Source organism: Chiloscyllium plagiosum, unplaced genomic scaffold, assembly GCF_037043375.1.
Source record: "Chiloscyllium plagiosum isolate Xiang-an unplaced genomic scaffold, Cpla_swu_hap1 HiC_scaffold_7, whole genome shotgun sequence".
Classification (NCBI taxonomy): Eukaryota; Metazoa; Chordata; class Chondrichthyes; order Orectolobiformes; family Hemiscylliidae; genus Chiloscyllium; species Chiloscyllium plagiosum.
The window spans coordinates 66894488-66907554 of NW_028270145.1; the positions used below are offsets into that span (position 1 = coordinate 66894488).

At 40.9% G+C, this 13067-nt stretch overlaps 1 protein-coding gene across 2 annotated transcripts in view; it reads right to left on the bottom strand.

The window, feature by feature from the left end:
- fap (fibroblast activation protein, alpha) overlaps positions 1–13067 on the bottom strand; it is an 83507-nt gene that overhangs the window by 18261 nt on the left and 52179 nt on the right. For both annotated transcript variants that reach the window (XM_043693869.2, XM_043693870.2), the window contains 3 exons: positions 8627–8696; positions 4503–4697; positions 4276–4330 (listed from right to left, as the gene is read on the bottom strand). In XM_043693869.2, coding sequence (XP_043549804.2) covers positions 4276–4330; positions 4503–4697; positions 8627–8696 — 320 coding nt within the window. The remainder of the gene's footprint in view (positions 1–4275; positions 4331–4502; positions 4698–8626; positions 8697–13067) is intronic.

The following is a 13067-nucleotide window of genomic DNA, read 5'->3' on the forward strand; positions in this document are numbered from 1 at the left end:
CAATTCCTGCCTCAGGTGACTCCCTGTGTGGAGTGTGCACATTCTCCCTGTGTCTGTGTGGGTTTGCTCTGGTTTCCTCCCACAATCCAAAAAAAAAAATGTACAGGTCAGGTGAATTGGCCATGCTAAATTGCCTGTAGTGTTAGGTGCAGGGGAATGGGTCTGAGTGGGTTGTGGGTTGGTGTGGACTCGTTGGGCCGAAGGGCCTGTTTCCACACTGTAAGTAAGCTAAAAAAAATTAATTTTGCACTGTAGAATTACATGGAGTCAGAGGACCAGAACCCCAACTTGAATCAAGTACTGACGAGACTTCATGACCCATTTGAAGAAATGGAAAATGTGCTGCATTGCATAAGGGCCTCACTTATCTGAAAATACATCCTTTTGAATTAATAAGATTATAAAAAGTGAGATTAAGCAAATAATGAGGAAGATAGTAATTGATTTTATGAGGACATAGAATGGTGGAATACAGACACATGGCAGATGAAATACAATGCAGAAACATGAAGGATGATACATTTTGTCAGATCAAATAAAAGTGACAAGGGGGTGGCACGGTGGCTTAGTGGTTAGCACTGCTGCCTCACAGCGCCAGGGACCCAGGTTCAATTTCTGCCTCAGATAACTGTGTGTGTGGAGTTTGCACATTCTCCCCGTGTCTGCATGGGTTTCCTCCGGGTGCTCCAGTTTCCTCCCATAGTCCAAAAGATGTGCAGGTCAGGTGAATTGGTCATGCTAAATTGCCCGTAGTGTTAGGTGCATTAGTCAAGGGTAGGGGTCTGGATGGATTACTCTTCAGAAGGTCGGCATGGACTTGTTGGACTTAAGGGCCTGTTTCCATACTGTAGGGGATCTAATCTAATTTAAAAAAAGGGGTAGAAAATAGATACTGACTGGTACAATTTCAAAGAAGGCAAAAGAACAGACAGGCCATGTGTTTGTGCAAGAATTAACAAAATAGTTTACATTTTAAATGAAATCTCACTTTTCATAGCTAAAGACAGACTATAACAGCCAAGGCTTCCCATGGTAGGCTGGTAAGCAAGGTTAGATCACATGGAATACAGGGCGAACTAGCCATTTGGATACAGAACTGGCTTGAAGGGAGACAGAGGTGGTGGAGGAGGGTTGTTTTTCAGACTGGAAGACTGTGACCAGTAGAGGACCACAAGGATCAGTGCTGGGTCCACTACATTTTGTCATTTATATAAATGATTTGGATGTGAATAGTTAGTAAGTTTGCAGATGACACCAAAATTGGACAACAAAATTGGATGTAGTGGACAGCGAAGAAGGTTACCTCAGAGTACAACGGGATCTTGATCAGATGGGCCAATGGGCTGAGGAGTGGCAGACAGAGTTTAATTTAGATAAATGCAAAGTGCTGCATTTTGGGAAAGCAAATCCTAGCAGGACTTGTACACTTAATGGCAAGTCCTGGGGAGTGTTGCTGAGCAAAGCAACCTTGGAGTGCAGATTCACAGTTCCTTGAAAGTAGTCACAGGTAGATAGGATAGTGAAGAAGGTGTTTGGTATGCTTTCCTTTATTGGTCAGAGTACAGGAGTTAGGAAGTCGTATTGTGGCTGTGCAGGACGTTGGTTAGATTAGATTACCTACAGAATGGAAACAGGTCCTTCGGCCCAACAAGTCCACACTGACCCTCCGAAGAGTAACCCACCCAGACCCATTCCCCATATGTACCCCTGACTAATGCACTTAACATTATGGGCAATTTAGCATGGCCAATTCACCTAAACTGCATAGCTTTGGATTGTGGGAGGAAACCGGAGCACCCAGAGGAAACCCACACAGACACGGGGAAAATGTGCCAACTCCACACAGACAGTTGCTCAAGGCTGGAATCGAACCCAGGTCCCTGATGCTGTAAGGCAGCAGAGCTAACCACGGAGTTACCATGCTGCCCCAAAAGTTAGGCCACTTTTGGAATATTGAGTGCAATTCTGGTCTCCATTCCAATGTAAGGATGTTGCGAAACTTGAAAGGGTTCAGAAAAGATTTACAAGGATATTGCCAGGGTTGGAGGATTTGAGCTATAAGGAGAGGTTGAATAGGTTGGGGCTGTGTTCCCTGGAGTGTCGCATGCTGAGAGGTGACCTTACAAAGGTTTATAACATCATGAGGGACATGGATAGGATAAATAAACAAGGTCTTTTCCCTGAGGTGGGGGAGTCCAGAACTAGAGGGCATAGGTTTAGGGTGAGAGGGGAAAGATGTAAAAAGGATCTAAAGGTCAACTTTTTCACGCATAGGGTAGTGCGTGTATGAAATGAGCTGCCAAAGGAAGTGGTGGAGACTGGTACAATTGCAGCATTTAAAAAGCATCTGAATGGGTATATGAATAGGATAGGTTTAGTGGGATATGGGCCAAGTGCTGGCAAATGGGACTTAATTAGGCTGGGATGGACGAATTACATCAAAGGGTCTGTTTCTATGTGGTACATCTTTAGGATTCCATGACTCTAAACTGTGTTAAGCTTATACAAAACATTTATTTGGCCCTAGCTGCAGCAATGTTTTTCTCAGCTTTAGTCATGCAGCGATCTGCAAGCCCAAAGCAAGGCTTGCATGAGGCAGCTTTTAACATCTCGTTATGCAGGGGAGGACAAAACAAAAATCTGGGGCTTCATAATTAACTGGCCTGCACACTCATAAATACGTTAAGGTGGAGATTCATGTCTAATTCTGGACATCAGACGTTTGAAAGAAATTGAAGTCTTTGGATAGTGCACAGAAGAGGTATTACTAGAATGGTTCCAGTGATGAGAGATTGCAGCGAGACCAAGAAACTGGAGTAACTTCAGCTGCCCTCCTTATAGTGAAGTAGAGGTTCAGTGATTTTAAAATCGTGATGATTTCGAAAGAGCATATCAAGACAAACTCTGTCCAATGGCTGCAGAGTTGATAATAACAGGTCACAGATTTGAGGTGACTATCAGAGGAATCAGGGGTACAGGAGCAAAGGTGTTTAACATCGTAAGTGTGTAGTATTTGGAACTCACTGCTTGATAGATAGGTGCATACCGATTCAATAATAGCACTAAAAATAGAATGGGATAAAAATTGATATTTAAGGTGGAAAAAAAATTTGGACATAAAGAAAGACTGGCAAACGGAACTAACTCAAATGCTTTTTGAAAGAGGCAGTGTAAAAGGATAGGCCAAATAATCATCTTCTGTGGAGAGAGACGGGTTATTGTTTCAGGTCAATAACATTTTTATCAGAATAACGTGTTCTATTATGAGGTCATTGACCTGAACCATTAACTCTGTTTCTCTCCACAGCTGATAAATGATGTGCTGAACCTCTCCATTGTGCTTTGATCTTATTTCACAGTTCCAGTATTTTGCTTTGGTCGCCTTCTGTGTCGCACTTCAATTCTGTGAATGTTTTGTCCAAAATTAATGTGCTTCCTTCATAACAGGAGCTAACAATGTAAAATAAATGCAAAAGCAATATGTATACCCTATTCCAGTAACCTCCAAATTAATCTAACTTAACAGCTTTCTTTTGGAATGTAATAAAATTTAGAACAGTATTTTGTTAAACTAGTGATAATGTTTTCACAAGTAGCTGCAATGTCTAATATGCCTTGGTGTTACGTTATTCAGGAAAGGTACAGGTTGCATCATCCCTATTCAGTGTTAAATTAACTGATTTTGTCGAGTCACATTTGGTACATTAAAATGGCAGGTGGCCTCCAGCAGAAAAAAAAAAGCAGGAGCGTGGCACTGGGAAAGCACAGCAGGTCAGGTAGTATCCAAGGACAGGGAAAGTCGACATTTCAGGCACAAGACCTTCATCAGGAAGCCTATTCTTGATGGAGGGCTTGTGCCTGAAACGTCAACTCTCCTGCTCCTCGGATACTGCCTGACTATGGCTCTGACTCTCCAACATCTGTAGTCCCCACATTCTCCCAGCAGAAAAAAAAATAGCCAGGATTCCCATTTTGATGCTCATACAGTGACTCTCAAAATTATCTGTGCACATGGAATGGCTAAATATATCTGAATACATCTGTTTTACCTTTATAGTTGAATAACCTGCTATTAGTCATTTTCATGGCCCAGAAAATGAAGAGTAAAAATTGCCCTGTTTATTAAGTACACCCATCTCAACTAACTAAATGTCCTAAATTAAAGTCGCTGCTAGAATTCATGTTGTCTTTACCATTAACATGATACAAACTAATCCTAATGTACAACAAACCAATAAGAGATTATTTGTACCAAAAATAAATTTGATAACTTACCCAGCCCCAGATTGCTATCCTTTTCTCATCAATGTATCCCATTTTAATGAATTCTCTGCAGAGAAACAAAATATTGTTCAGTGTCTGAGCAGATAAGCTAATATTACAAAATTGTCTTCAATATCAAAATGATAAGACTTTTAAATTTATAGAAAGTTAGAAGAAATTATGGCACTTAAAAGCACAATCATAATGCATGATATTATTAACTTGGATTAACTGTGCACCTTGCTGCTGTGATTTGATCTTCCACTTCATAAGTTCCCAGCCTTCGATATATTGCATGCATTATTTTGTCACCTTGATAAGCGCTTCCCCTCCCATCAAAACTGGCCACAATAATCTCCTCTGTACTGGCAAGGTAAGTCGCCCATTCAATTGAGAAGCGGTCATCAACTTTTTGACTGCCTGGTCCTCCATAGCTGAAAGAAATGTCACAACAATGGTATGAACAAAGTTTCTGAAAAAGCCCTGAGGTATTCAATTGTGGAAATACTTTGCCACCATCAAATTTACTTAAAGCAACAAATCTGAGTTAATAATTGAAATGTTTTTCTTGGTTTTACTATTAGCCAAATATGAACATTCAAGTGAATTTGTTTGCCAACTAAGGATTTTGAATTATTTTCAAAATTTCAATGCTTGTAAATTAGTATGATTTCAGTAAATTATCCATATATGAAGTAAATTAATACCTGGAATGGTAGGTCTAACATATGAGGAACGACTGAGGATCCTGGGATTGTATTCATTGGAGTTTAGAAGATTAAGGGGAGATCTAATAGAAACTTACAAGATAACACATGGCTTGGAGAGGGTGGACGCTAGGAAATTGTTTCCGTTAGGTGAGGAGACTAGGACCCGTGGACATAGCCTTAGAATTAGAGGGGGTAAATTCAGAACAGAAATACGGAGACATTTCTTCAGCCAGAGAGTGGTGGGCCTGTGGAATTCATTGCCACAGAGTGCAGTGGTGGCTGGGACGCTAAATGTCTTCAAGGCAGAAATTGATAAATTCTTGATGTCACAAGGAATTAAGGGCTACGGGGAGAATGCGGGTAAGTGGAGTTGAAATGCTCATCAGTCATGATTGAATGGCGGAGTGGACTCGATGGGCCGAATGGCCTTACTTCCGCTCCTATGTCTTATGGTCTTTTATCCAGCAACACTATGGGAGAGACTAGAAAAAGTTACAGCTCCACCACGTGATGATAACACAATTTGCAATTGAATTGTACTGACAGTTTCATTAAACTATTCTTTATTATTCTTCATTATTCTTTGCTAAACTAACAAAGACGTCAACAGGATGGGAGAGGTACAAGGCTTCCATGTGGATCTAAAAGGAGCATTCATGTTCTTCATGTTCAAGAACAAAAGACCACAAATTTAAAGTGATTTATCAATGTAATACGTGAACCAGCTTTTTCACACAGCAAGTAATTGGGGTCAGAATGCACTGCCTTGAAGAGTAGTGGAGGCAGATTCAACTGATGTGGAGATGCCGGTGTTGGACTGGGGTGGACAAAGTTAAAAATCCCACAACACCAGGTTATAGTCCAACAGGTTTAATTGGAAGCGCTAGCTTTCAGAGTGCTGCTTCTTCACCAGTAGTTGTGGAGCAGGACCATATGACACAGAACCTATAGCAAAAGATTACAATTTCATGCAACTGAAATGATATATTGAACAAACCTAGATTGCTGTTAAGTCTTTTATCTTTTAGAATGGGTTGCAGGTTTTGGTTCATTCATATGTCAATCCCAGAACTTTTTTTAAAATCACATTCTCGAGATAACTTAAGGTTTTATTTTTAAAAAGTGACATCTCAGCTCAGATAATGCATTAAAGGTGTGAGGTTAGAGTCTGGCTGCATCCCAATCTTGAGTCAGACTGTTTCTATTTCCAAAGTGGAATTTACAAAATATTACATGGATTGATTGCCTGCAGATTGTGCATTTTTGAGCAAAATAGAACGTATCTGCAAATATAATTCTGCAATTACAAATTCATCCCATAGACCTATACATGTGTGCACATGCATCTGAGACAGAGACGGAGAGAGAGTGTGTGTTTGTGTGTGTGCAAGCTTGATAAAGTGTGTGTGTGTGAGAGAATGTGATGGAGTCTAAGCCTGTGAGAGGGTGCGAGTGTGGGGAGTGTGTGTGTGTGCATGAAAGAGAGTGTATGTATGAGAGAGGGTCTGCGTGAGTGAGAGAGTATGTAAGAGTGCATGTGTATGTGTGTGTTTGTGTGCATGAGAGAGTATATAGCATGGTGGGGTCACCTGTAGCGTGAACCCAAGGTGCCAGTTGAGGCCATCCCCATAGGTTCCAAAATTGGCTATCAGCCTCTGCTTGGCCATCCTGAAATCCACCTTGGACGATGGTCACTAGAAGATCCGAGGCCCAATGTGCCTCCCCGACTGGGAGGAATGGTATGGTGCCTCCCCTGTCTGGTGATTGTTGCACTGTGTCCATTCATCCGTTGTTGCAGCATCCGCTTGATGTCACCGATGTACCATGCCTCGGGGCATCCTTGCCTGCAGTGTATGAGATAGACAACATTGACCGAGTCACAAGTATCACTGTGTATGCGGCAGATACTCATGTGACTCGGTCAACATTGTCTATCTCATATGCTGCAGGCAAGGATGCCCCAAGGCATGGTACATTGGTGAGATCAAGCAAGTGCTATGACAGTGGACGAATGGACACGGCGCAATGATCACCAGACAGGGACGTTCCCTCCCAGTCAGGGAACACTCCAGCAGTCAGGGGCATTCGACCTCGGATCTTCGGATGACCATCCACCAAGGCCGGCTTCAGGATTGGCAACAACGTGAAGTGGCCGAGCAGAGACTGATAGCCAAGTTCAGTACCCATGAGGCTGGCCTCAACCGGGACCTTGGGTTCATGTCACACTACAGGTGACCCCACTACACTATACACTCTCTCTCACACATGCACACGCACACACAGACTTATATACTCACGCAGACCCTCTCTTATACACATTCTCTCATAGATACATACACACCCCTCACACACACTCTTGCATAGGTTTATACGCCACCACACACACACATTACCAAGCTTGCGCACACTCTCATGTGCACTCACATGTGCATACTCACACTCACATATGCACACTCACATGCACGCACACACGTATAAGTCTATGGGTGAATTCGTAATTGCAGAATCATATTTGCAGATACATTCTATTTTGCTCAAAAAATGCACAATCTGCAGGCAGTCAATCCATGTAATATTTTGTAAATTCCACTTTGGAAATAGAACCAGTCTGACTCAAGATTGGGATAGAGACAGACTCTAACCTCACACCTTTAATGCACTGTCTAAGCTGGGATATCACCTTTATTTTATAAAACTTTAAATTCTCTCTAGAGTGTGACTTTAAAGAAGTTCTTGGATTTACATATTAATGAACCCATTCTAAAAGATGAAAGACTTAACAACAATCTAGGTTTGTTCAATACATCATTTCAGTTGCATGACATTGTAATCTTTTGTTATAAATTCTGTACCTTTTCGTCCCACTCCACAACTACCAGATGAAGGAGCAGTGCTCTGAAAGCTAGTACTTCCTAATAAACCTGTTGGACTATAACCTGGTGTTGTGTGATTTTTAACTAGATTAAACTGAGGCATTCTAAGGGTTAATGGATGATTATTTGGATACAAATAATGCGCAAAGGTATGAGAAAAAACAGGAGATTGGTAGTGGTAGGTAATTATACTAATTCAAAGAGCTGGGACAGACATGATGGCCACCTTCTTGAACACTTCAATTCTGTGGTACAAGAAAGAAAATGAAGTGTTAAAAACTTACCCCTTGATAGACTAGTTTCTAGCTGTAGCTCCCACCAGCTTTAGCCTTCAGAGGTAGCCATCAATCTACTCTTACTCAGGCTTCAAGTTAAACCAGCAGTTTAGGCCCTGGCGACATTACTGGAACTCAGTCTGGTATTTAAAGGGGACCTTGACAAGTTGTCCATTAGTGTCCAGTCAGGTAACAAAACATTAGTCATGTCCACTGCTCCATTTGTACTGTTCCCCATCATTCCGACTGAGCAGTGCATTAAAATCAAGGGCACAGAGTCAGAACTTGTTTGTGTTGTGTAATAAAGTTAGAAGCTATTTATTATTAGAAGGAAACCCTTAGCTCATATATGGTACAAACCTAAGCTTATATTCAGGGAACAACATAGTTTTGGCAGTTCAAATGAAACATGAGGCAATAAAAGAGAGAGGAATGCATTGTGCCAAATGTCATGGCTTTCATCAATTTTTTTTTAGGGAGGAGTAGACTTTGGAATTACACTTACACATCAATAAGCAGAGGATACTTTTTTGATTCATCAAAATTTGGTGGGAGTATCATCTGATACCAATAATCTGAAAAAAAAAGTATACTTAACACAATTGCCATTAACACAGAACACAATGTGTTTTGGAATAGAACACATAAAATATTGTCACTTTTTATTTCTTACTCATCTCACTTTAAGCAAATATTGATGATGGATCAACCACTTCCTTGTAGGTACATGTGGACCATTTATTTGTAATTCTTATCAGTGCTCTCAACCTATGAATTAAACATTAACCAACTTTCAAATAGAATATTTCACAAGTGTGTGCTATAGTTTCCTATCAAGCTGTTGTTTTCGGTGAATCCAGAGCAAATACCATTTTTGCCACTTTCATTGTTTACTGCATTTTACCCTTGAATTAATTTACTGTAATCATGAGAGCCAATTCAAATAATAGACTTCAAATGAATAAAGTAATAAGCCTGTAGCATTTTACAATGTTTAATATTTGCTTATTAAAGTGAATGCTCTGTGCTGTACACTAATGTTCATTTTAAAAGCTCAAGAAAACTTGATGCATACGATTTCTATACACATAATGCACTGAATTCCTCCCGTATTTTGACTAAGTAACTTCAGGAAGCTTCATGGAGGATTTCTGGCTATAGCACATCATGACTTTGCTCAGGCAGTCCTCTGCCACTCACCTTATTGATTAATTAAGCCACTCTTCTTTTTGAATTGTGGCCCCACATCATCAGGCAAATTTCCAATGTAAATAGTGCATTCCTCTAAGCTACACTTGCCAATAAGGTTTATAAAGATTTGATTGTTTTCAATGAAATAAAGAAGCTTTTTTAAAATCATTTTTGTGCAGTGTGTATGTTTAAATTGCCTGATTACCTCTCCTTGACTTTTTCTGCTCAATACCCCAGGACTAACCATGGCTAACACCCTGGACTGAGACCAGACAATGCCTTTGACGGAGGATGGCTGAAACCTCTAACTGACCATAGTTCCCCTTCACTTAACAAAGGACTGCCTCTCTTAAACTTTCTGACATGACTAAACAGTTGAATCGTACTCAATGTGCTTGCCGTGTAAGCTGCTGGCAAATGCTGCAGCTTTGACATTGATGTAACATGGTGCCGTATTGAAACATCCCTACTGCCTTGACTGTTCAGTAATAGCAACAATAACATGCTGCCTGGCTTTCAGTCTGCATGAAGAAACAAAGCAAGGCAGAGATGCTGTGAACATTCAAGTAAGTTCAAAGTGACTGAGCTGTGAAAGCAAGCTAGGAATCCTGAGATGTATTCTGTTCTGATGAACAAGATGTGTGTCCCTGCCAAAACAGTGACCTGGTAAAGGTATTGCAATGCAAGGTGTTGGTGAACTCCGAAGTGCAGCAGCAATGTCCTGAAGTGGCTCCTGAATTAGTCCAAGATTGGTTACATGGTATGCTGAGGCTGGCTATGGATGTGGTTGTTGCCCATTGACCATGCCGGAGATATTGGTGAATGAAGGTGAATTTAAGAGGACTGCAGAAGCAGCTGGCCACCCTCACCTATCAGGGAAGATGGGAATTAATGCTGTCCAGTTTCTCACTAGTGTCTGGGAGAATCTGGAACTGCATAGAAATGAGGCAAGATTAACTAATAACAACATACAAATGCATGGAAATAAGGCCCTTGCCCTTTACTCATCTTCACCTAGCTGTTGAAAGCTCAAGAAGGAATTCAAATTTTGTTTGCTCGACATTAAAACACTCACTTTTACAATTTTGCTGTATTTTTCTGAATTTTTCGCCATTGCTGATGCTGCTTGAAAGGCTATGAAACTTCCACTGAAAGTTTTATTTTAAAGAGGAATCAGAAGTGAAGGGGTGTGAGATACCCAAATGAGAAACTATCCAGTTTAAAATAAAGCACAGAGTATGCTGGCTGAAAGGGTCATAAATCAGATGGCCTGTCTGCAAACTTCCACTTCACCCCATCCCACGAGAATGTACTGTTGGCTCAACAATACAATACTGTTGGTTCAACCATCCTCATGTCCTGTCCTACCTGCCAATCTTTCTTCCCAGCTGTCCAAGCTATCACCTTCATCCCCACCTCCATCCACCTATTGCACTCTTAGCTACCTTCTTCACAGTCCCCCCCACCCCACCCCCCACCACTGCCCTTCTATTTATCTCTTCACCCCGGAGGCTCCCTGCCTCATTCCTAATTAAAGGCTTTTGCCCAAAGCGTCGATTTTCCTGCTCCTCGGATGCTGCCTGATCTGCTGTGCTTTTCCAGCATCACTCTAATCTTGACTCTGATCTCCAGCATCTGCAGTCCTCACTTTGACTTAATACAGTACAATCACACTCGGCTTTGAAATTATGAAAGTCAAGTGGAGATGCAGAAATTGGCAGCCTGCCTGCCATTTTGAAATTATGCATTAATAAGCTATTGGACTTGTTAATAAATTTTCCACAATTTTTCATTGCATGTGAAAATATTCAGGAGTGTTTCACAGCAGGTTATGATGAGGAAACACAAGGACAGAAGAAAGGGTCTGCCAGCAGGACAGTGGCTGAATGCATTTACCAGGTTTGCTGGTGAAAGTGGCAACAGGTTGTTTTGAAACAATTTTTTAAAGTTTTTTTAAAATCTTGCATACAAAGAGAATTTGAGGGAGGAGACGGCTTAAGCTTTGTAACAGACTGACTTTGTGTTTTGAACATTACCCAATTGCCACATGGCGTCTTGGGCTACAGTCCCAATTTGGGTCTGGAGCTACTTCTTTTCAACTCTAATTGGCCTGCTTCCCATTGGATAGCCACTCAATTTTCTGGCTTCTTCCCATATCCAACTGAAACCAAAATCCATTTCACAGAACTCCCTTATAGCACTGCTACTGCACCACGTCGCAGAATCATTACCAGATTATATTATATCTACAGTCTAAATGGGCTCGGGGAAGGGACAGAAATCACAGGCTCCAATAAGAGACTATACCAGCACCGACCTTTGACATTCAGTGGCATTATCATCACTGAATCCCCCACTATCAGTACCCTGGGGGTTATCATTGACCAGACAGTGACTAGCCATATAAATACAATGGCTACAGAAGAAAGTTAAAGACTATATCTTGCAGTTTTTTCACTGTCACTGGATCAGAACTCTGGAAATTCCCTCTAAGGGCATTACAGGTCTGCTTACAGCATGTGGACTGCAGTGGTTCAAGATGATGGCTCTCCATTACCTTCTCAAGGACAACTAGGGATGGGCAATAATTGCTGGCCCAGCCAGTAAAACCCACATCCCATAAGCAAATAAAGAAAAAACCCTGATCTGAGACATTGAAAGGATTACAGGCATAAGGGAACTTCCGGACATCGATTCACATTTGATTAAGATTAGCAATAGTGGTTAACTAAGCCATTAAAAAAAATACTGCAAATCTTTCATCACATCATAAAGAACGTGTGTCCCTATGGTGACTTCCCCTGTTACTTAAAAACATTTCAAGCATCATAATGAAAGATGAATATAAATTGAGATGTTTGATATGCTAGAGTATACTTCAATTGTAAATATGCAACTTATTTCTTTTACTTTTTGCTTCTAGTATCCAACATTCTGTTGGTATATTTTAATATGAAACTGTGAGCTCAAAATGCTCAAAATTTACATTCTCAGCTGCAATTTAAACAGTTATTGTATATATAAATTTGAGAAAATGAATTGATAAATATGAACATTTGTAGACAGGAAAACATTTTATAGTGCATCCAAACTGTTGCTAAATATGATGGTCATTATTTAATTAAGCTTTTAAATTTAATATTTACATAATTTAGAGCACAATACCCCTTTAGTGTGGGAGCAGGCTATTTGGCCCATATAGTCCACACCAATCCACCGAAGAGCATCTCCCCCATACCATCCCCCTACCTTTGTTCCCATGGCGAAACCACCTTGCCTGCATACCTTTTGATGCTATGGGCAATTTAGCCTGGCCAATCCACCTAAGCTGCACATCTTTGGACTGTGGGAGGAAACTGCAGCACCCAGAGGAAACTCACACAGACACAGGGAGAACATGCAAAATGCCACACAGACAGACAGTCACCTGAGGGTGGAATTGAACCTGGGTTCCTGGCGCTGTGAGGCAGCAGTGCTAACTACTCAGCCATTGTTATATCCCAAACGTGAGCAATGAAATTCCTACAATTATGGAAATTTGCAACATTTCCTCGAAGGCAAGATCTCAGTGCTATTAAAAATGTAAATGTAAAGGTGTACTGGACGTTATCATTGTACTTTAGACACATCAATATACTGCTTTAGTCCTTCTAGCAACCAGGAAAAGATTAAACATTGACTGATTTTGAAGGTGATTTGTACCTGAATTCCACTTTCCCAATTTTGTTCCATATGCCTTCATATTGCAATCTAAC